Here is a 25,518-nt window from a genome sequence, read left to right on the forward strand (position 1 = left end):
CACTCCCATTCACACACTAAAGCCGATTTAGTGTTGCCAATCAACCTACCCCCGGGTGCATGTCTTTGAGACCCTGAGCCCGGGAATCGAACCCAAGGACCTTCCTATTGTGAGGCACATGCACTAACCCCTGTATCACCGTGCAGCCCTCCAAACATTGCGTTCATGAATTGTATCTCCCCGTGCTTTGAAATATTGGAGAAAAAAGTCCCTATTTTCCTCTGGTAAAAATTGTTTCTATTGTACTTGTCAGGAGAGCTTTTGTGCATCAAGTTAATTATAAGGTGGCTGTCGTACAAATGTCTTATTTCGAGGAGGCCAAGTAAACAGTGTCTGTACGCGTGCATCAGTGTGCTTCATAGCACGTCGGGGCTATGTTGCTCTTTCGGCTTTTGAAGCTGTTTTGTTGGTGTGGGCCGCATTTGCAACGGATGTTTTATTTGCATCATCTGGTAGACTTTAGAGCAGGGGCGCTCACACTTTTTCTGCAGGCGAGCTACTTTTCAAATGACCAAGTCGAGGAGATCTACCTCATTCCTATTTATAATTTATATTTATTTATTTATGAAAGAGACATTTTTGTTAACAAGTTAATGGTGTTTAATGATAATACAAGCATGTTTAACACACATAGATTCCTTTCTTTCATGAAGACAAGAATAGAAGTTGGTGTATTACCTGATTCTGATGACTTGCATTGATTGGAATTAGACAGTATTGATGATAACGTCCGCATTTTCAAATGGAGGAAAACAAAAGTCCTCCTTTCTGTCCAATACCACATGAAAGTGGTTGGATTTGGCATCTCATTTGTCCAACTTGCATACTCCTTTTTAAACACTTTGTTATGAGAGTAGCATATGTGTGTGGCCCTTTAATGTCTGGCAGCAGGTGAGTGACGTCAGTGAGTGTGCGGGTGGGCAAGCAAGTGAGTGTGCGGTCGCTGAGGGCGGGGGAGAAATACATTGGCATCAAACTCCGTAGCTTGCTAGCTTTTTGAGACTCTTATTTTGTTAGCACAGGCAGGATGAAACAGGTCTTTTATGGTGAAGACAGGAACTGTGCAGTCGCTCTTTAGAGTTTTGACAGTAGGTACGGAGTCTCTAGAAATAAAATGTGTTTCTCCGCCCTGTTAGTGATTTTTTTCTTAAATATGAGCTCGCAGCAGCCAGCGTCATCTCACAAGATCCTCGGGTGGCGAGAATGTCAAACAACTGACGAAAGTCAAGTCTTGGTATGATTGATGATTGCTCATTTTTATGTCTATTTTTTAATGCCTGGCTGAGATCGACTGACACACCCTCCGAGATCGACCAGTCGATCGCGATGGACGTAATGGGCACCCCTGCTTTAGAGGTTTACAAGTGAACTAAACACAGAAGGCTACCTTCATGCATGTCTGTGCATAGGAAACTGTTATCCTTTAGTTTCTTCACAAATGTTGGACATGAATTCATGGGAAGACATACCTTTGCTAAGTAAAAATCGTTTGGCCTTTTGTCTCCTGCCAATGTATTTCAGTAATACTTCGAGAGTAAGCAGTTATTTTTTGTAAAAAAGATTGCAGGTTGTGTGACCTGTACTGGCTGGACGCTTAAATGAAGTCCAAAAGATTTAATGCCTATCCCATATTTTTTTAATTGTGATAAGCATGCATTAAAAGTGTGCTGCAGTCTCACATTTTAACCCTGAACATTAAAATGTCTCTCACGCACATTTCAGGATTCATGATCAGAGGCAAGATGGCAAAGTGTAAATCAGTTCATTTATTGCTGACAATGTTAAGTGAAGCCCATTATACACAACCGTGTGCTAACTTCTTAATCACTTTAAGGGGTCCTGTTATGCAAAACCCACTTACTTGGCACCTGTTTTTGTGTATTTGAGATCCACATGATAGCCAAAAATGAGAATTCAAACCAAGGAGGCATTGTGATATTTATAAAACTATGTTTTCTTATTCCAAACGAGCCGCTTTCGATTCGTCCCGACTCATGACGTTTATTAACATTGGACATCAGCGGATGTCTCCATACCCGAAGAGCTTTGCGTAAATCCACCATTGTAGTCTGAAGTTGTAGTCAAATATGTTCCTTAATTTCTCTGTCCTCTTGATGTGGGGCCGCCCACTTCACACATGTACATGCATTCTGCGCTATTGCCATTTCTAATAAAAAGTAGAGTATAGTTTTAACTTAAAGGCCTCCTGAAAGCCACTACTAGCCACCACGCAGTCTGATAGTTTATATATCAATGATGAAATATTAACATTGCAACACATGCCAATACGGCCGCTTTAGTTTACTAAATTACAATTTTAAATATCCCGCAGAGTTTCTTGTTGAGAACGTCGCGGAATGATGACGTGTGTTTGTGACGTTATTGGTTGGAGGGGACATATTAGCGCAGCACCACTTACGGCTAAAAGTCGTCCCTTTTCATCGCGCAATTACACAGTATTTTGGACATCTGTGTTGCTGAATCTTTTGCAATTTGTTCAATTAATAATGGAGACGTCAAAGAAGAATGCTGTTGGTGGAAAGCGGTGGATTGCAGCTGCCTTTAGCACCGAAACACAGCCGGTGTTTCTTTGTCTGTTGTGAAGCTTTAACACAGAGCGGTCAAGCGAACATGTTTCTCTACGTCAACCAGCAAGTTTTTGGATGGGAAAATTGTGATATTAAGTCGGCTCTTACCGGAAACTTGAGTGGATTACGCGACCTCATCCTGCAGCTCAAAAAGGCAGCTGTGATCTTGGCTCCTCGGCTTCTCTCAGAGACACTGGCGTTCACCGCAGCCCTCCGACTTTCAGGTATGACTTTATAATCTCACTAAAATACTACTAACACAATTAGCAGATAAGGGATTTTCAAGGATTATCCTAGTAAATTTGTCTAATTACATCTGAAACTCTCCCACTGTTGCCGCCTGGAGTGGTCGCCTTTCCTTTTTTTTTTTTTTTTTTTTTTTGTGCTTCACTCTAACTTTCCTCATCCACGAACCTTTCATCCTCGCTCAAATTAATGGGGAAATCGTCCCTTTCTCGGCTCGAATTGCTCTTACTGCTGGTGGCTCACATTATAAACAATGTAAAGATGTGTGGAGCCCTCACACCGGTGACGTCACGCGCACATCGTCTGCTACTTCCGGTACAGGCAAGGCTTTTTTATTAGCAACCAAAACTTGTGAACTTTCTCATCGATGTTCTCTACTAAATCCTTTCAGCAAAAATATGGCGATATCGCGAAATGATGAAGTATGACACATAGAATGGAGCTGCTATCCCCGTTTAAATAAGAACATCTCATTTCAGTAGGCCTTTAAATCTGTCAGTTAACTCGATATGAAAGTGTTAGAAACTACAACTGTTGAAATGAATTTAATGTAAGACTTAGGGATGTAACGATAAACATAGGGATGGGCGATATGGACCAAAACTGATATCCCGGTATTTTTAGGCTGAATGGGGATAAGTAATATATACCAGTATCTTAAAGTTAGTAAGGTAGCCTAGGTGTCTTATGGCTGGATAACCAGTGTTGAGAGTACTCAGATTAGTTGTGTTTAAATAGTAAAGTGACGTGTTGCTTATTCTTATAAAGTAATTACTTAGCCGTGATTATGTCAGCACAGGTTTCGTTGATTTTGTTCTTTAACATTTGGTTTATAGCCTCACAGTTGTGTGTGGGGATAGTAGGAGCTTCTACGTTCACTGCGGTGAAGACTGCTGGCTGTTCAGCTGGCAACTACTGTCCAGCCACACAGCCGCTGTACTAGGTTAGTCCGCACGGGCTATGGGGAGAGGCTCTTTCAAGCCAAGGAGTAGCTAAACATTTGACACACCAAGTGAGCAGAGAAGAGCTAGTTGTTGTGCTAAGTCGCTAACAGAACTGATCATGAACACATGAGATTAGTGATACAGTCTCTACATTTGGCCACCTGCCTTGACTCACATATGAACTTGAAGTGCCATCCCATTTCTAACCCATAGGGGTTCCACATGATGTTGGTTCACCTTTTGCAGCTATAACAGCTTCGACTCTTCTGGAAAAACTGTCTACGAGGTTGCGGAGTGTGTTTTTGAGTGAATTTTCGACCATTCTTCCAAACGCGCATTGGTGAGGTCACACACTGATGTTGGTCGAGAAGGCCTGGCTCTCTGCTCTAATTCATCCCAAAGATTTTCTATCGGGTTCTGGTCAGGACTATGTGCAGGCCAGTCAAGTTTATCCATACCAGACTCTGTCATCCATGTCTTTATGTGCATCCATATCTTTATGTGTACATAAATCATGTTGGAAGAGGAAGGGTCCCACTCCAAACTGTTCACACAAGGTTGCGAGCATGGAATTGTCCAAAATGTTTTGGTATCCTGAAGCATTCAAAGTTCCTTTCACTGGACCTAAGGGGCCAAGCCCAACTCCTGAAAAACAACCCTGTACCATAATCCCCCCTCCACCAAATGTCACACTCTGCCCAATGCAGTCCAGAATGTACCATTCTCTTGGCAACCTCCAAACCCAGACTCGTCCATCAAAGTGTCAGATGGAAAAGCGTGACTCATCACTCTAAAGAAAGCGTCTCCACTGCGCTAGAGTCCAGTGGTGACTAGGGTTGGGTATTGAGTATCGAGTATCCATTGGAACCGGGACTAATTTTCCAATTCTCCCGGAATCGTTCAAAAGTTAAAATTTCGATTCCTAGTTTGAATACCCAGTCCGCCGACCGGAAAAAAAGAATAAGTCCGCCGACCAGAAGAAGAAACCGCTAAACACCAACGAAGAAGCGCCCACCGCCGGAAGTGTTAGCATAGCCGTGCGAGTCAGTCAAGCATGGATAGCGGGCATCAGCGGCCGAAAGTGTGGCTTTATTTTACTAAAAAAAATGAAATATGGGCGAAATGTAACACGTGCGACAGGACTGTTTGGTGCTTAGGAGGGTGCACGTCCAACATGATGAAGCACCTCCCAGTTCATGGAGTACAAATAAATGCGTGTCACGTCTTCGACGCGCTGCGCCGACCGTCTTCTTCTGCCTCTTCCTCTGGCTCCGGCTCCGACGCTCAGCCTGGCACCTCGGTGACTGCACTGCAGTCCGAATCCGGTAAGTAAAACAATATATATGCAATAAATAATGTGTTTTGCGCCAACGTTGAGGCAGCTAACAAATTAGCCCGCGTATTTTTTCATAGACAATTTACAAGCTGCTAGCCAGGCTCCGCGACGTGCTCAGCGTGCTCCGTTCACCGTAGCGGCAATGGGGAAGAGGTCGGTGCCACAGACGGAAGAGTGCCACAGAAAGGTCACTGCACACATAGTCCAAAGACTGCATCCCTTTTCAGAGGTGGAATCTCCAACATTTAGGTTAGTTAAGCAATAACGTTAGAGCTAAGCTAATTGCTACTGGGCTAAACAGTAACAGCAACATTACATGTTTGTTTATGTTTGCAGAGATGTGGTGAAAACTCTCAACATAAAATACATACCACCTTCCAGGGACTACCTGGCAAACACATTGACCCCGGCATGGTACAAGAAGAATCGGAATCGAGAATCGTCAGGAATCGGAATCGAAACAAAGAATCGGAATCGGAATCGGAATCGTTCGAATTCAAACGATACCCGACCCTAGTGGTGATGTGCTTTGCACCACTACCTCCGACGCTTTGCATTGGACTTAGATCAGGGGTAGGGAACCTGTGGCTCTTTTGATGACTACATATGGCTCTGATAATTATATTTATATAGCGCTTTTCTCTAGTGACTCAAAGCACTTTACAAAGTGACACCCAATATCTAAGTTACATTTAAACCAGTGTGGGTGTCACTGAGGGCAGGTGGGTAAAGTGTCTTGCCCAAGGACACAACGACAGTGACTAGGATGGTGGAAGCGGGAATCGAACCTGGAACCCTCAGGTTGCTAGCACGGCTACTCTACAAACCGAGCTGTGCCGAGTAACCGTGTAATACTCTTCCGTATCAGTAGGTGGCAGTCAGTAGCTAATTGCTTTGTAGATCTGGGAAACAGCGGGAGGCAGAGTGCAGGTAAAAGGTGTCTAATGCTTAAACCAGGGGTAGGGAACCTATGGCTCTAGAGCCGGATGACTGCACCTGGCTCTCAGATAAATCTTAGCTGACATTGCTTAACACGATAAGTAATGAATAATTCCGCTGGTAATCACAGTTTCAAAAATAACGTTCAAATTATAAAACATTCTCATGCAATTTAATCCAACCATCCGTTTTCTACCGCACCTGTTCAAGATGTTGCATTACTGGTAAGAAGTATTATATGTATTATTGGTTAACTTTTATAATACCAATGTTGTTAAAAAGAATAAGAGACTTATTATACTCTACAAATGTTGGTCATACTTAAAAATGTACAAATTTAGTTGTCTTTAGTGTTGAAAAATGTTTTATGGTTCTTACGGAAATACACTTTAAAATATTTGGCTTTCATGGCTCTCTCAGCCAAAAAGGTTCCCGACCCCTGGCTTAGATGCAGCTGCTCGGCCATGGAAGCCCTCTGCGTACTGTATGTGGGCTAATAGGAAGGTCACATGAAGTTTGGAGCTCTGTAGCAACTGACTGCAGAAAGACTTGCTTCAGCATCTGCTGACCCCCATCTGTCAGTTTACGTGGCCTACCACTTCGTGGCTGAGTTGCTGTTGTTCCCAAACTCTTCCATTTTCTTACAATAAAGCCGGCAGTTGACTTTGGAATATTTAAGAGTGAGAAAATGTCACGACTAGATTTGTTGCACAGGTGGCATCCTATGACAGTTCCACGCTGGAAATCACGGAGTTCCTGAGAGCGGCCCATTCTTTCACAGATGTTTGTAGAAACAGTCTCCATGCCTAAGTGCTTAATTTTATACACCTGTGGCCGAGCCAAGTGATTAGGACACCTGATTCTGATCATTTAGCTGGGTGGCCAAATACTTTTGGCAATATAATGTATATGTTCTCTAGCAAATTGGTGAATGTGTAAATAAAGCTGAAGTCACTCACCTGTAGCCGAATGCAGTCGGTGACCTAAGCATTGCATCCCTTGGGAGCCGAGAACCTGGCACCTGAGACGCCATATTCTTTTGAAAAGTTTGTTGTGTTGCGCCATTGTGCGTTAAAGAAGCCTACGTAAAAACACAAGGGGCGGGGTTAAGCCCAAGGAAATGACCTGTGCTGTGCCCGTCAGGCGTAGTGAAGAGCAAATAGCCACAACAAAGGCACAAATCTCAAATATATATCTCTTTCTAAAATATACTGGAATTAAAGGGGCTGTTTGCAACATTTAAACAGAGGCCTCGAGGCCCATTATCGAATGTATTTTACACGCGCTGCCCGCGGGCACCAGGTCGCCCGTAAGGACCAGATGAGTCGCCCGCTGGCCTGTTCTAAAAATAGCTCAAATAGCAGCACTTACCAGTGAGCTGCCTCTATGTTTTTAATTGTATTTATTTACTAGCAAGCTGGTCTCGCTTTGCTCCACATTTTTAATTCTAAGAGAGACAAAACTCAAATAGAATTTGAAAATTCAAGAAAATATTTTAAAGACTGGGTCTTCACTTGTTTCAATAAATTCATTTATTTTTTTTACTTTGCTTATTATAGTTCTCAGAAAGACAATTTTAGAGAAAAAATACAACCTTAAAAATGATTTTAGGATTATTAAACACATATACATTTTTACCTTTTAAATTCCTTCCTCTTCTTTCCTGACAATTTAAATCAATTTCAAGTATTTTTTTTTTTGTAAAGAATAATAAATACATTTTTATTTAATTCTTCATTTAGCTTCCGTTTTTTCGGCAAAGAATATTTGTGAAATATTTCTTCAAACTTTTTATGATTAAAATAAAAAAAATATATATTCTGGCAAATCTAGAAAAATCTGTAAAATCAACTTTAAATCTTATTTCAAAGTCTTTTGAATTTCTTTTCAAATTTTTGTTCTGGAAAATCCAGAAGAAATAATGATTTGTCTTTGTTAGAAATATAGCTTGGTCCAATTTGTTATATATTCTAACAAAGGGCAGATTGGATTTTAACCTATTTAAAACATGTCATCAAAATTTTAAAATTAATCTTAATCAGGAAAGATTACTAATGATGTCCCATAATTTTTTTTTTTTTTCAAAAAGATTCGAATTAGCTAGTTTTTCTCTTCTTTTTTTCAGTTGAATTTCAAAGTGTCGAAATTGAAGCTAAACTATGTTTCAAAATTTAATTTTCCTTTTATTTCTATTTTCTCCTCTTTTAAACTGTTCAATTAAGTGGTTTTTTTCATCATTTATTCTCTACAAAAAACCTTCCGTAAAAAGAAAAAAAAAATGTACGACGGGATGACAGACAGAAATACCCATTTTTTATACATATAGATTTATTTATTAAAGGTAAATCGAGCAAATTGGCTATTTCTGGCAATTAATTTAAGTGTGTATCAAACTGGTAGCCCTTCTCATTAATCAGTACCCAAGAAGTAGCTCTTGCTTTCAAAAAGGTTGGAGACCCCTGTTCTATCGTAACAACAACATGACTGCAAATTGTTTGTTGCGTCTTTTGGACTAATTTTGCATATGTGCACGTGCTTTCTGACGAGTAAACACTAATAATTTTAATCCGACTGGTAAAAAAAAGTGTTAATAAATAAACTTTGTAATTGTGAAAAATATAGACAATTGTCGAACAAATGTGTTCTGTTAAACCAATAATGGTAACATAAGCTAGCCGGTGGTGTTCTTGTTATATTTTTTTGCATAGAAAAATGTACATACTTGCTAACCTTGAGACCTCCGAATTTAGCGGGGTTGGGGGGGGAGGCGGGTAAGGGAGGGGCTTTGTTGAGGTGCAGGCAGCGTACCCCTCCCCCTTTGAGCTGTCCTGGATGAAATTAAATTCTTTTTTCCAATCATTTTGGAACTTGCAAGCGTATTTCTTCTTGCTCGTCGTGGCCATGTCTCTCCTTCGTTCTTGTACTTCGTCTCCTTCTTGTTGTGTGTGCAGTTGTGCACTGAGCTCCAAAAGCCGTTGATGTTATTGTAGCGTCCCGGAAGAGTTAGTTCTGCAAGGGGTTCTGGGTATTTGTTCTGTTGTGTTTATGTTGTGTAACGGTGCGGATGTTCTCCCGAAATGTGTTTGTCATTCTTGTTTGGTGTGGGTTTACAGTCTGGCGCATATTTGTAATAGTGTTAAAGTTGTATACGGCTATTATCAGTATGACCTGCATTTGTGTGTGTGTGTGTGTGTGCGTGCGTGCGTGCGTGCGTGCGTCCGTGCGTGCGTGCGTGCGTGCGTGCGTGCTTGAAATTAACGTCATCATTAACCCAGTTAAAAGATCATACAATGTGTCAGCATTTGTTGACATCTTGGAGTAAAGACCATTGTTAAACCCGTCCAACGCTACATGATTATATGATTGGGCCGGCACGCTGTTTATATGGAAGGAAAGCGTACGCCCGGACACCATGCGGCTGTTAAGGGGTGAAGGTTTCAGGTGAGAGAGGACGCTAAAGGCTGTGCCTTTAAGGCACGCCCCCAATATTCTTGTCTGGGTGGAAATCGGAAGAAATTCGGGAGAATGGTTGCTCTGGGAGATTTTCGGGAGAGGCACTGAAATTCGAGAGTCTCCCAGGAAAATCGGGAGGGTCGGCAAGTATTAAAATGTGACCGTGAGGAAGTTGCAAATAGCACTTATTAGTGTAATACCGGTAATTACTAAGTATTAAAATAAGAACATCCACACTTGGAGGAAGATGACGTCGGTTCAAACGTTTTGATTACAGTATTCCTTAATTTATGTTTCTGTTTTCAGTGCACCTTTCCTCCTTATGTTGTCACTTGTTGCTAGGAGAGCCGATTAAGCACATTTGCCTCTGATTGACTATCAGGACACTCATCTCTCCATGATCACCAATCACAGAGTTTTCTAAGGCAGTCTCACTGTTTATTAGATGCTGGATAGCTGTATTATGTGTGGTGTTTTTTGTCGCTTTACACGTCATTGTGTTGTACTTTTGTTTCCTGTGCACCCCAGAGCTGCACTACTTTTGCTAATTAAATACATTCTTACCTGGATGACGTTTCCTGTATCCGTATCTTGGGATTATATCTACCCCAGTCATACAGCACAAATGTGACAGAAACATCTAGCCAACAAGTGACCTCGAGGCGATGTTCGGTTTTGGACCACACACTTCCTGGAGAAGTTGGAGGCCAGGTTTGTGCAGTTTTACTCCAGGCCAAGCTTAATTGGCTTCCCAAGGCGGCTTTCCAAAGCCAACGTGCCGCCTCTTTTTACCCCCCAGCTTCCCAGAGCCCGGCTGATTCCTATTCCGGCTCCTCGCCAAATCAAGGCTTTGGCGTCACCTATTCCTATTCCGGCTGTGCAGCAGCCTCTTGTTCCAGTGTCACGCTTACTCAAGACCCCGATGGTTCCAGTTCATCTTCCACACGAATGTTGTCAGGGAGCTGCACTGGAAGGAGCCTTTCTCCAAGCCCCCCTTATGCCCACCTTTGGCTTCTGCTCTGGCTGCTCCAGCTGATGGCGCTGGTCAACATTTTCTTCCTCCAGCCAGAGAGAGCATATAGAATCCACTTCCTAAGGGAGATAGAGGGGCTTCTAGTGACGGCTTGTGGCCCTCCGCCAAGTCCTTGCTTCCCCTTCCCTTTGTAAAGGGGTCTTAAAAATATCTGTAATCCATTTTAGTGAGGGGGGGGGGGGGGGGGGTTACTGGCTGTATTGCTCTGGACAGTGTGGACTTGTATGTTGGTTTTCCTCTGTTTCGTGTGTATTTGAGTTTTCACGCTCACCTGCCGCTGATCACAAATCAGAGAGCTTCATAGGGCAGCCTCAACTTCTTAGATCAATGTGTTTGTTTCATGTTTTGGCATAGCTATATACTTTCTGTGCACTTTCTTGTTGCACTTGTCCTTTTTGTTTGTTTATTAGTATTCAACCTAATTTTACCTGCAGGTCATCTCCTGTCTGCACATCATGGGGTCACGACTTCTGCAACTCTGCGGCATCGTGACACTCTTATCTCAAATTTGAGACTTAGACTGAATTTTTTTCCTCTTAAGTTGAGGTACCACTGTATTATCATCCATTCTACTTATTTATTTGGCGAAAGTCACCAGTACATGTTTAAATAAGACTAGTTTGAGTTTCGCTTTCGGTTATGTCGACAACCGCTTATGTGGACTTCAGTCATCCAGTCTGACGGGTGTCTTAAACAGGTTGGACTGTACATGGATACCAATGAAGGGATGACACTGCAGTTTATGTGCTGAGAAAAAGATACTTCTGTTTCAGTCATTTTTTCACTGACTACTGATTCTTGTCATGTACGATATGTGCAGTCAAGCACACTGAAAAGTTTTGGTTGATGACGAGTCTTCAACTGATGTCTTATGCCCTGAATCAAGAGATTCCCACGCCCTACTCTGAGAGCTTTCCATCCGGTCAAATAAAGCTGAAGTAATAAACCCTGTTGCACATTTTTGTTTTCTTTCAAACTTTGATCCGAGGGAAGCGCCGTAGCCCTCATGTCAAGCATTCGGGTTTAGAGAGCGGCAGTGAAAAGCAGCTCACGGATCTGCATCTATGGGCATTGAGCTTCTCTGAGCCAGCCTCTCTTGGGGAGAGAAAGCTAAGCCAGCATAAGCTATTACCATCTGCCGGCATTGGCTTAGGGCTTCTCAAAGATCAAGATTGAAAGCAGGATAGGTGCGCCAGTGGAGCTTTTTTATCCTCTCCTCAGTAGTTACTTTCAGTTGGAAATAGAGCTGTCCAGTAATGATCCTGACACACATTAATATCAATGCAGTCACCAACATTAAACTTAAAAACACACTGGGTATGCAGGTTTGTGGGGCGGTAGAGCTCGGTTGGTAGAGCGGCCGTCCCAGCAACTTGAGGGTTGCAGGTTCGATCCCCGCCTCCGCCATCCTAGTCACTGCTGTTGTGTCCTTGGGCAAGACACTTTACCCACCTGCTCCCAGTGCCACCCACACTGCTTTAAATGTAAAAATTAGATATTGGGTTTAACTATGTAAAAGCGCTTTGAGTCACTAGAGAAAAAGTGCTATATAAATATAATTCACTTCACTTCACTTATGCATTTGTGTGTGAAGTCCATATTGACAGGTTTTAAGGGGAACATTATCACAATTTCAGAAGGGTTAAAACCAATAAAAATCCGTTCCCAGTGGCTTATTTTATTTTTGGAAGTTTTTTTCAAAATGTTACCCATCCCGGAATATCCCTAAAAAAAGCTTTAAAGTGCCTGATTTTCGCTATCTGTGAAGATACCGTCCATTTTCCTATGATGTCATCCAGTGATGCCAATACGGATAGCACAGCAAGATATAGCGACATTAGCTCGGATTTCAGCGGCTTAAGCGATTCAACAGATTACGGATGTATTGAAACGGATGGTTGGAGTATGGAAAACGTAATTGAAGAAGAAACTGAAGCTATTGAACGAATAGTTATTGACGCTATTCGGCCATGTCTGCCTTGGCATCGCCGGTAAAATGTGCAGACCAACGATCAGGAATTTCACATCTTGTGACACTGGATCAACTTAAATCCGTCGATTGGTAAGTGTTTGTTTGGCATTAAATGTGGGTGGAGGAAAACGCTGGATGAAAATATAGTTTCAAATGTGCATACAGCTAGCCTAAATAGCATGTTAGCATCGATTAGCTGGCAGTCATGCTGCGACCAAATATGTCTGATTAGCACATAAGTCAATAACATCAACAAAACTCACCTTTGTGATTTAGTTGACTTAATGGTTGGAAATGCATCTGCAGGTTATCCATACATCTCTGTGCCATGTCTGCCTTAGCATCGCCGGTCAAATGTGCAGACTCTCCGGTACATTCAATGGGGGTCTGGCGGCAGATTTATTTGACTTTATCGTTGGAAACACATCTGCTTTGAGTGTTGCAGGATATTCACACAATCTTGCCATCTCTGTAGTAGCATAGCTTTCGGCGGTAAAGTGTGCGAAACAAACGACTGACCATTTCGTCGGCTTTCCCCACAACTGCGTATTTTGAACAAATTTCGTCCAATTTCTTCCCACTTTCGCATCTTCGGGCAAGTGGTGCAACTAGAATCCCTCCCTGTTAGTGTTGTTACACCCTCCGACAACACACCGACCAGGCATGATGTCTCCAAGGTTCCAGAAAATAGTCGAAAAAACGGAAAATAACAGAGCTGAGAGCCGGTGTTTGTAATGTGTTTGGGAAAATGGCGGCTTTATTACCTTGGTGACGTCACGTTCTGACGTCATCGCTCCGAGAGCGATAAACGGAAAGGCGTTTAATTCGCCAAAATTCACCCATTTAGAGTTCGGAAATTGGTTTAAAAAATATTTGGTCTTTTTTCTGCACCATCAAGGTATATATTGATGCTTACATAGGTCTGCTGATAATGTTCCCCTTTAAGAATGAATTACAATTTTTTTGCCTTATCCTAGTTTGTGTATCCCCTTCATGGGATCAATGGCCAACCAAATCAGTCTCACAGACTGGGTCCTCTTCTACTGCTACCTGCATGATCAATAACAAATCGACCATCCTTTTAAAAAAAAGAAAATGCTACATACAGAGTTTTCACAAGCCGACATCAAACAGCTCTCTCTGGACCAGGGCTTTCCTGACTACTCTGTTATTCTTAACCACATTAGGATGAAATGAGGTGGCACAGGGGTTAGTGCGTCTGCCTCACAATAGTCCTGGGTTCAACCCCTGGCTCGGGATCTTTCTGTGTGGAGTTTGCATGTTCTCCCCGTGAATGCGTGGGTTCTCTCCGGGTACTCCGGCTTCCTCCCACCTCCAAATAGGTTGATTGGCAACACTAAATTGGCTCTAGTGTGTGAATGTGAGTGTGAATGTTGTCTGTATATCTGTGTTGGCCCTGCGATGAGGTAGCGACTTGTCCAGGGTGTACCACACCTTCCACCCGATTGTAGCTGAGATAGGCACCAGCGCCCCCCGCAACCCTAAAGGGAATAAGCAGTAGAAAATGGATGGATGGAAGGATGAAATGAGTATAAATATAATCAAAATGCCTCTGCTAATTCCCATAGCAATGCCACAGATAAAAATAGATTGTTTGTAAAAAATATGTCTGCAAACGTGTGTGTCAGTTTGTCATTAGAATACAGGACAAATTGTAATACCAGTTTGAGGAGGTAAAGATAGAAGAAATATATTTTCATACCGTATACCGCTGAAGCAATGATTCACACTCAGTATATAAAAACTTGAATGGTATTTCTAAAATGTAATCCATCAACCCATCCTATGATGACTTGTACCCCTCCAGCCCATACTCACCCCACATTTTTCACTCTAACTTTCATACATTGTCCAGTTGTGTTGCTCAGTGGGTTGTGAAATCCATCTTCCAGTTTCACACATTCACAATTCAGCACATGAAAAAGAAATAGTGCAAGCACTGGGATGAAGCTGCAGTTTAGTCAAAGGTGTCCTCTCCAGCCCATAAGTATGTGGCCGGTGCCATTATTCTGACTTTGTGTGTGAAACCAAGGGCTTTTGATGCTATTGATTTGGGAGGAGGTTGAAGGATCAGACAGATTGATGCACTTGCTGATTCAGTGGAGTTGAAAACTCAGGTCGGTCTCTCTGCGTATTGTCCTATGGTTGTAAATAAAAACTATGGAAGCGTAGTGTCTGACATTGCCCGTGTGTGTGTTTGTGAGGGTGTGTTTGCCCCTGGCCATGGTCGTACCAAAATTGAGAAATTTAAGCAAAGCATGAATACGAAGGTTTGTTTCTCCCCAGAGAGAATTGATATGCAGCAACATCTTAACAATACAAATAAACTAGGTAAACTCCAGGGTATATTTGCATGTCTGTGCAAACACTTATGTGAGTTACTAGTAGGTTTTTTTTCAGCAGCAGTAAAGTGAAAAATACACAGTGGTCACCAACCTTTTCCATCCCAAGATCCCTGGTCTCAACCAAAAACCAAAGCAAGATCTAACAATGCGTCCATTACATATTAAATATATATATACAGGGGGGCAAAAAAGTGTTTAGTCAGCCAGCGATTGTGCAAGTTCTCCCACTTCAAATGATGACAGAGGTCTGTCATTTTCATCATAGGTACACTTCAACTGTGAGAGACAGAATGGGAAAAAAAAATCCAGGAATTCACATTGTAGGAATTTTAAAGAATTTATTTGTAAATTATGGTGGAAAATAAGTATTTGGTCAAATATTCAAAGCTCTCACTGATGGAAGGAGGTTTTGGCTCAAAATCTCACGATACATGGCCCCATTCATTCTTTCCTTAACACGGATCAATCGTCCTGTCCCCTTAGCAGAAAAACAGCCCCAAAGCATGATGTTTCCACCCCCATGCTTCACAGTAGGTGTGGTGTTCTTGGGATGCAACTCAGTGTTCTTCTTCCTCCAAACACGACAAGTTGAGTTTGTACCAAAAAGTTCTATTTTGGTTTCATCTGACCACATGACATTCTCCCAATCATCTGCTGTATCATCCATGTATCCATTTTGTGCTGTTGGAACACCCAACTGCGCCCAAGACCCAACCTCCGAGCTGATGATTTTAGGTTGTCCTGAAGAATTTGGAGGTAATCCTCCTTTCGCATTGTCACATTTACTCTCTGTAAAGCACCAGTTTCACTGGAAGCAAAACAGGCCCAGAGCATAATACTACCACCACCATGCTTGACAGTAGGAATGGTGATTTTGGGATTAAAGGCCTCAACTTTTCTGCTCCAAACATGTTGATAGGTTTAGTGGGCAAACAGCTCGATTTTCTTTCCTCCAGATGGTCTTATCTTTGTCCCTGTGATGTCAGCAGTGACCGACAACGTTCCAACGAGCCCCTCGCTTTAAAAAAAAAAAAAACGTACAGTTTGTGGAACACGTGGCAGGACTTCCAGCAGGGCACCGCATTGCTGAAAAGAGAAAGCTTGTTGATTGCTGCCCAGAAAGTGTGGCTGCCTTTCTAAGGATGTGTCCTGAAAATGAAGTCCTTGCATGCAGGAAGATGCCAGAAAATGTCCAGTGTGTTGCAACAGTAAGCCTTAATGCATTGTTGCAACTTGGTGACTTAAAAGCACGTCAAGAAATGTGCGTTTGCGAGACGAGCGGGTGAAGTGTACCGCCATTCCCGGGGGGCGTGGCCGTGATGTCAAGAGCGGAGGAGGATTTGAGGCTAAAGAGGCAAGGCGGTGTATTCAGGGGTTAAAATGCGTGCCTTTTGGCAAGTCTGTTATTTACGAGTGGTTTAAGCCGATAATCATTTAGATTGGAACGCCTGAAAACACTTCTTCTGAAGTTTGGGTCAAAATGATCCAGACTGCACACGTCTTTGATGTCAGCTGTACTTTGGTGGTGGAGAAGGGGGACTAAATTTAAGTCTCGGAATGAAGCGATTGTCTTGCTGCTGTCTCCCCCCAATTCAACATGTACAGACGCAACGTTTTCTCTTTAGTTTTTTGCCTTAAAACCGAGACTAGCAAAAATAAAAGTATGGTTTGGAGTGTTACATTTCAATGTGACAATAAAAGAAGCGATTAAATTTTAGTCTCAACGAGCTGTTTTATTCGCAGCTTTACAGCTTCTCCAAGTGCTAACTGCTAGCCTCAGGCATGTACACAGAATTCCTGATGATGTCACGTCTGCGACTACAGAAATTAGGACAACCCATACATATCATATGGAGGCACAGAACAGCTCCGTTTCATAAAGAGAGGTAAAACAAAAGTAGTGAACAGGAGGAAAAATCGAAAAATTAATAACGTGACAACGCCAGACAAGTAGAAATGCGCTGAGCCATGTTTATAGCAGAAGTCACTGTTTCTTCTCCTACTACTTCTGTTTACGGTATGTGTTGCGCACGTCAAAATAAAGTATTCTGATTTAAAGTGTGATGCATGAAAACGCACGTTAAATTGCACGTCAGATCTTTTTTTTAGGGTCCATGTGCACTGTAACATTGAAATCTGAAATTATGATCAGCTTAAAGACATTTTGCCCATGTGCATGTAGCTAAAGCTTCACGTCAGAAAATATGGTCAAAGGCAATCTGATCCAGATCCAAACGGAAGCTCCACTGCTTTGAGGGTAAAAATAAACTCCCTGTTTTGCCTCGCCACAATGCAAAAAAAAAGTCAAACATATACAGATACGCAGACGAGACCTCACTAAGAAACTTGAACTAAAAATCCTTTTTAAATGTAACCTTTGTATTGGATGTCATCACCGTGTTATGGGCCGGATTTATTAAGATCCAAATACCACAAGTCAACCAGTGTGTGCAAAAAATGATTGGCCATTCATCTTCTAAGACTACATATGCAATTGAAATGTGGTACAGACTATCGTAGTTACTTGAGGATTTTACACACATACCAGGCTTTTACCATGGAGATACTTGATCATTTTTTGCACATTCATGGTAATATGATCCTCTCTGTGTGCGATGTGTTAAACCGTCTATAATCTGTAACACCTTGTCTGAATTGCAATCTAGACAACATAAAGACACTGACACTTAATTCTGTGCGTGAGGCTTTGGCTCACATCACCAGCGCATTAGTAATTCTGGAATGACTAAAACGCTAGAAAATTCATATCGAAAGACATTGTGTTGGAGATATATAAATTAAAAACATTACAAAAAAACACCAGCAGCCACCCAAACACTTCAATTTAAAGGTCTACTGAAATGAGATTTTCTTATTTAAACGGGGATAGCAGGTCCTTGCGATATTGCCATATTTTTGATGAAATGATTTAGTAGAGAACATCCACGATAAAGTTCACAAATTTTGGTGCCGATAAAAAAAAGCCCTGCCTTTACCGGAAGTCGCAGATGATGAGGTCACAAGTGTGAGGGCTCCTCACGTCCTCACATTGTTTATAATGGGAGCCTCCAGCTGTAAGAGCTATTTGGACCGAGAAAACGACAATTACCCCATTAATTTGAGCGAGGATGAAAGATTTGTGGATGATGATATTGATAGCAAAGGACGAGAAAAAAAAATAATACATAAAGTTAAAAAAAAACAAAGGCGATTGCATTGGGACAGATTCAGATGTTTTTAGACACATTTACTTGGATAATTCTGGGAAATCCCTTATCTTTCTATTGTGTTGCTAGTGTTTTAGTGAGTTAAATAGTACCTGATAGTCGGAGGGGTGTGTCCACGGGTGTCTTGAGGCCAGTCTCTGAGGGAAGTCGACGTCAGCTGCATGGAAAGGCGTAAGCTCAGCTGATCTCCGGTAAGAGGCGACTTTTTACCACAATTTTCTCACCGAAACCTGCCGGTTGACAAGTGGTCGGGAACCATGTTCACTTGACCGCTCTGATCCATAGTAAAGCTTCACCTCCGGGAATTTTAAACAAGGAATCACCGTGTGTTTGTGTGGCTAAAGGCTAAAGCTTCCTACCTCCATCTTTCTACTGTGACTTCTCCATTATTAATTGAACAAATTGCAACAGATTCAGCAACACAGATGTCCAAAATACTGTGTAATTGCGCGATGAAAAGATAAGACTTTTAGCCGCTATTGGTGCTGCGCTAATATGTCCCCTCCAACCCGGGACGTCACGCGCACGCGTCAACATTCCGCGACGTTTTCAACAAGAAACTCCACGGGAAATTAAAAATTGCAATTTAGTAAACTAAAAAAGACCGTATTGGCATGTGTTGCAATGTTAATATTTCATCATTGATATATAAACTATCAGACTGCGTGGTGGCTAGTAGTGGCTTTCAGTAGGACTTTAATTAATTTAAATCAACCTCATAAGTCATCCAGCAGCAATATAATTATAAAATGAAATTGCTGAATGGACGATATGTGTAATACTTTTTATTTTTGACCATCCAACATAATGTTGACACACACACGTAGGACAGAGGATTATCGTCTGTCCATCGTCTGTCCGTGCAGCGCAGCACTGATCCAGCAGCCGTCAGTTTGCACGTCCTTCCGACTAAAAAAAACGCCAAATAGTGTTTGCAGAACGGTGATGAGTAATGATGAATCACATTGGCCGTGCTAAACAACTACATTTCCATTTTCTCCCAGTGTTATGGGTGTTTTGATGATCAGCCTATAATTTACATAGTAATGAAGACAGAGACGCAAAATGGATTGCACGCCTTATTCTGCTCCTTTAACAGACGCAGTCCACTTTGAATAGAAGAGAAAGTACTTTATTGATCCCTGGGGGAAATTCAGCACCACAGTTCGCTCACAATAAACAATATTAATAATAAATAATATATGACATATATTATATATATAATATAGAATATATGAATAATATAAATATATTCTACATATATTCTACATTTAAGTGCAGTCAAGGAACATATGCATTATACAGTCTGCTGGCTGTCGGTATGAAGGACCTCCTGTGTCATTCCGTGTTACATCTTGGGAGTCTGAGCCTTCCACTGAACGTGCTCATTCTGTCCACCAGGTCCGAGTGTAGTGGGTGGGAGGTGTTGTCCACAATGGCTAGGAGTTTAGCTCCACTCCCACCACGTTACCGGCCTTCTCTACCAACTTGTCCAGTCTGTTTGCGTCCCTCACTCTCAGCCCGCCGCCCCAGCAGGCCACGGCGTACAAGAAAGCGCTCGCCACCACCGACTCGTAGAACATCTTCAACATCTTTGTACAGACGTTGAAGGATCCCAGCCTCCTGAGGAAGTAGAGGTGGCTCTGTCCCTTCTTGTTGTCGATGTGTACTCTGAGGTATTCTTAATCCTCAACCATGTCCACATCGACCCCACTGATGGAAACAGGGGTTGCCGGAGTACTCATCCTCCTTCCCGGGTCCACAACCAGCACCTTGGTCTTCGTCACATTGAACCGGAGGTGGTTTTTTCCACACCATGTGACAAAGTCCTCCACCAGTTGCACACGTTTATTAGATCAGCTTTGAATTTTCTGCCAGATTTGCACATTTTTTGGTACACCTTTAGTAAATCAGGCCCCAAGTGTCCAGTATGTGTACATTTTACGCTGCCAGCTTTATTTGACAGTTGATATGATGACCGGCAGCACGGTGAACAGGGGTTAGTTAGTCTATGTGCCTCACAATACGAAGGTCCTGAGTAGTCCTAAGTTCAATTCCGGGCTCGGGATCTTTCTGTGTGGAGTTTGCATGTGTTTGCATGCGTGGGTTCCCTTCGGCTTCCTCCCACTTCCAAAGACATGCACCTGGGGATAGGTTGATTGGCAACACTATCAATCAATCAATCAATGTTTACTTATATAGCCCTAAATCACTAGTGTCTCAAAGGGCTGCACAAACCACTACAACATCCTCGGTAGGCCCACATAAGGGCAAGGAAAACTCACACCCAGTGGGACGTCGGTGACAATGATGACTATGAGAACCTTAGAGAGGAGGAAAGCAATGGATGTGGAGCGGGTCTAACATGATACTGTGAAAGTTCAATCCATAATGGATCCAACACAGTCGCGAGAGTCCAGTCCAAAGCGGATCCAACACAGCAGCGAGAGTCCCGTTCACAGCGGAGCCAGCAGGAAACCATCCCAAGCGGAGGCGGATCAGCAGCGCAGAGATGTCCCCAGCCGATACACAGGCAAGCAGTACATGGCCACCGGATCGGACCGGACCCCCTCCACAAGGGAGAGTGGGACATAGAAGAAAAAGGAAAGAAACGGCAGATCAACTGGTCTAAAAAGGGAGTCTATTTAAAGGCTAGAGTATACAAATGAGTTTTAAGGTGAGACTTAAATGCTTCTACTGAGGTGGCATCTCGAACTAAATGGTCCCTAGTGTGTGAATGTGAGTGTGAATGTTGTCTGTCTATCTGTGTTGGCCCTGCGATGAGGTGGCGACTTGTCCTGGGTGGACCTTGCGTTTCGTTCGAATGCAGCTGAGATGGGCTCCAGGACCCCCAGCGACCCCGAAAGGGACAAGCGGTAGAAAAATGGATGGATGGACCATATGATGACCATGAATTTTACTTCTGTAGCTACAGATGTTTTAGCTGTGGGTTTTCTTGTATATCCTGCTGTGAACCAGCATCCTCCGCAGCAGACATTTCTTTTGTTAGAGTTACTACATATTTTGGCAAAAACAGACCTGTTGTACAAAAAAACATAAATGCCCACTGCATAGAACCCTGGCTCTCAGGAAAATATAATGTACAAATGATTTTGATTTTTTTTTTGTCCTGATTTCTCTAACAAACACACACGGGATAATACCAGCCTTCTACCTTGCATCCATCTTCCTCCTCAGATGGATAGTGAGGCAATTATCATATAACTCTCAATGTGTTTTCATGAAGATGTTTCCTCTCTAATGTGTTTGTTGTTTCTTTTGCTGCCATTAGCTTATGATTATCATCCCAGGCCTAATGGTTTCTACTGCTGTTCCACGTCTTTCTCAAGTTATGAATTCTCTCGCACAAAACTTAGTTTTTTTCTATCGCCCTCTTTCAGCATCTACTCTCCATGCATCTCCACTCTGTCCTCTGCAAACTTTTACCTAACAAGCCAGAGCCTCAGTTGCAGCCAGTGCACCCATAAATGCGTAATTACCTGTGGCATGTGACCGGAATACTGTCCTCACCCCAGACCGCCATTGTCTTCAAAGTTTCCCCTTCATCCATTGACTGTTAGTTACAGTGGAGGCAATACATATTTGATCCCCTGATTTACATGAACAGTCAATCATTTTAGTAGGTTTATTCGAACAGAGACATGAATATCTGCGAAAAAATGCCAAACAAGATGACCTTCTGGCGTAAGGATGATTCATCCTGTCTTGGATAATGGACACCAAGAACACCAATTGTAACACACCTAACCATACTTGCCAACCTTGAGACCTCCGATTCCCGGACGTGGGGGGTGAGGGGTGGGGGGTGGGGCGGAAGCGTGGTTAAGAGGGGTGACGTATAATTCACCAACTCGAGTATTTCACATACATTTCATATATATATATATATATATATATATATATATATATATATATATATAAATAGACTCCCTTTTTAGACCAGTTGATCTGCCGTTTCTTTTCTTTTTCTTCTATGTCCCACTCTCCCGTGTGGAGGGGGTCCGGTCCGATCCGGTGGCCATGTACTGCTCGCCTGTGTATCGGCTGGGGACATCTCTGCGCTGCTGGTCCGCCTCCGCTTGGGATGGTTTCCTGCTGGCTCCGCTGTGAACGGGACTCTCGCTGCTGTGTCTTGGATCCTCTTTGGACTGGACTCTCGCGACTGTGTTGTATCCATTGTGGATTGAACTTTCACAGTATCATGTTAGATCCGCTCGACATCCATTGCTTTCCTCCTCTCCAAGGTTCTCATAGTCATCATTGTCACCGATGCCCCACTGGGTGTGAGTTTTCCTTGCCCTAATGTGGGCCTACCGAAGTCGTCGGTGGATTGAACTTTCACAGTATCATGTTAGATCCGCTCGACATCCATTGCTTTCCTCCTCTCCAAGGTTCTCATAGTCATCATTGTCACCGATGCCCCACTGGGTGTGAGTTTTCCTTGCCCTTATGAGTTTTCCTTGCCCTTATGTGGGCCTACCGAGGATGTCGTGGTGGTTTGTGCAGCCCTTTGAGACACTAGTGATTTAGGGCTATATAAGTAAACATTGATTGATTGATTGATATATATATATATATATATTGAGTTTGTTACATGAAAAATAATCTTTTTTAATATTATATGTGATTTTAAAACCACTGCAAATATACATAGTTTACCATGGGGGTTGAATCATTTTTGAGTGTGACTGTATGTGGAAAAATCTTACCTTGATCAGAAAATGGATTGAGTCAATTTTGTCTTGGTTTTCCTGTGTCAAACAAGCAAAAAGTCATGCTCACACATCACTTAGTTCCGCTGTAGCTGCACACCCATGCCGGTATTGGCCATACCTGTTGTCCACTTTGTTTGCGGATGCTGTTATTTTGGCCGTGTGAGACCATTTATAAAGGCTCAGTGGACGGACTGGAGTTTTCTTTGTGTAGCGACTGAAACAATTTAATTCAGTTTTGCAATGGTGTGTGGATTCTAAAGCCAGTGTGGAAAAATATCATTGGAACACCTGCAGGTTGAGAAACACTCAAGTCTTTTCAAGTGTAAGGGTTGGTGTCTGGACTTCAGCTTTAAAGTACCACCAACCCTTCTTTCATTCCAAGTCATTCACAAGTGGTTGTTTAACCTGTGTGCTGGCGCTACCTTGGATAGTGTTTTTTTTGCTAACACAGCACAACTGCATTGCAGCTCTTTAGCACATGATAGCCATTAATAATATAAACTACCCACTCTCTTGCTGCCTTTATGATTCAAATAAACCCCAGAGAGCAATTTAAGGAAGTGTCACCACACTTATGAAGTCAATGTTAGCATTATGGGCTTGAAGATCACAAGCCGTTTTACATCAGCGTGGCCAATAAACAAATGTCTTCACACGTGGTATTATGTCACATTAAACTCTGCATACCAAGCTTTTATTACTTTATTTTAATCAGCCATTTTCATTTATTTATGTCAACGCAGATATGCCGCCTTTGGAGACTGTAATACTTAATGACATCTTTTGTTTGTTTTGTAGGATTGGTCAAGCTCGGAGTTCATTGTGTAACATGCCAGAAAGTTGCCATAAAGATTGTCAACCGGGAGAAACTCAGCGAGTCAGTACTCATGAAGGTAAGCCTCTACGATTATAATATTACCTTAGCTTTGGTAGGACAGTAGGATTTACCCGAAGAACTTTGTTGCGAGTCCGCCTTTGATGTCAATAAGTTCCTTCTTTTTCTCTAACCTTCTTGTTGAACATGGACATCCATCCTTCGCTGTTGCCATTTCTCATACAAAGTAAAGTATAGTCCCAACTATGTCGTCCATTTTGGTACCGGTACCAAAATATATTTCGGTACTTTTCTAAATAAAGGGGACCTCAAAAAATGTCCTTATTGGCTTTATTAGAACAAAACATCTTAAAGGGTAACATTATCACAATTAGCTTGCAGTCATCCTGTGACCAAATATGTCTGATTAGCACACTCCACATAAGTCAATAACATCAACAAAACTCACTTTTGGGATTTCGTTGACTTTATCGTTGGAAATGCATCTACTTTGAGTGTCGCAGGAAATCCACACATTCTTGCCAGCTCTGACGTAGCATAGCTGTCGTCGGTAAAGTGTGCGGAACAAAAACGAGGGACTCTCGCATCTTTTGGCCAGTGGTGCAACTTGAATCCGTCTCTGTTCGTGTTGTTACACCCTTCGACAACACACCGACGAGGAATGATGTCTCCAAGGTACGGGCAAACAGTTGAAAAAATGGAAAATAACAGAGCTGATTTGACTTGGTGTGTGTAATAAGATTGAGAAAATGGCGGATTGCTTCATGTTGTAACGTCACGGGTGAAAGGTCATCACTCGACAGGCTATCAATTGAAAGGCGTTTAAATCGCCAAATTCACCCTTTTAGAGTTTGGAAATCGGTTTAAAAAAAAAAATTGTCTTTTTCCTGCACCATCAAGGTATATATTGAGGCTTACATGGGTCTGCTGATAATGTTCCCCTTTAATGTACATTAAACGTGTTTATTATTGCAATTTAGTCCTTAAATAAAATAGTGAACATACTACACAATTCGTCTTTTAGTAGTAAGTAAACAAACAAAGACTTCTAATTAGTCTGATGATATATGCAGTTGTGTCATTTATCATTCTATTATTGTGTCAAAATTATTAAGGACAAGTGGTAGAAAATGAATTATTAATCTACTTGTTCATTTACTGTTTATCTGGTTATTTTCTGTTTTAACATCTTCTATCTACACTTCTGTTAAAATGTAATGATCATGTATTCTTTGGTTGTTTTGATACCTTACATTAGTTTTGGATGATACCACAAATTTGGGTATAAATCCGATACCAAGTAGTTACAGGATTATACATTGGTCATATTCAAAGTCCTCATGTATCCAGGGACATTTCCTGAGTTTATAAACATAATATAAATGTTTAAAAACAAAAGAAGATTTTGCGATGCTAAAAAGTATCAATGTAATCTAGTAGTATCGACTAGATACACTCTTGTACTTGGTATCTTTACATTACATCTACAAATGGTGTTTGTTTATACTGTAGTGTCCCTGAAAAGTTGGTGCTGCAGGGAATTTGTCATGTCGTGTTTATGTTGTGTTGTGGTGAAAATACTCTCCCAAAATGTGTTTGCCTTTGTTGTTTAGTGTGGCACATTTTTATGACAGTGTTGGCGTTGTTCATACGGCCACCCTTGGTGTGACATGTATGGCTGTTGAGTAAGTATGCCCTACATTCAATTATGTGTAGTGGGTTCAAAGTTAAGTTGGTAGTTCTAATGGTTGTTGATTGGTCATAGAGTAATCTTGTCTTGACTTTGTCAAATGCAGACCATTTTATCGCATCAAACATAACTATGGTGTGTTGCAGTGGGTAG

At 42.0% G+C, this 25,518-nt stretch overlaps 1 protein-coding gene across 6 annotated transcripts in view; it reads left to right on the plus strand.

The window, feature by feature from the left end:
• LOC133563489 (serine/threonine-protein kinase BRSK2) overlaps positions 1–25,518 on the plus strand; it is a 554,636-nt gene that overhangs the window by 260,075 nt on the left and 269,043 nt on the right. For all 6 annotated transcript variants that reach the window (XM_061917646.1, XM_061917648.1, XM_061917647.1 and 3 more), the window contains exon 2: positions 23,639–23,733. In XM_061917646.1, the coding sequence (XP_061773630.1) occupies positions 23,639–23,733 (95 nt within the window). The remainder of the gene's footprint in view (positions 1–23,638; positions 23,734–25,518) is intronic.

Source organism: Nerophis ophidion, linkage group LG12 (assembly GCF_033978795.1).
Source record: "Nerophis ophidion isolate RoL-2023_Sa linkage group LG12, RoL_Noph_v1.0, whole genome shotgun sequence".
NCBI classification, from domain to species: Eukaryota; Metazoa; Chordata; class Actinopteri; order Syngnathiformes; family Syngnathidae; genus Nerophis; species Nerophis ophidion.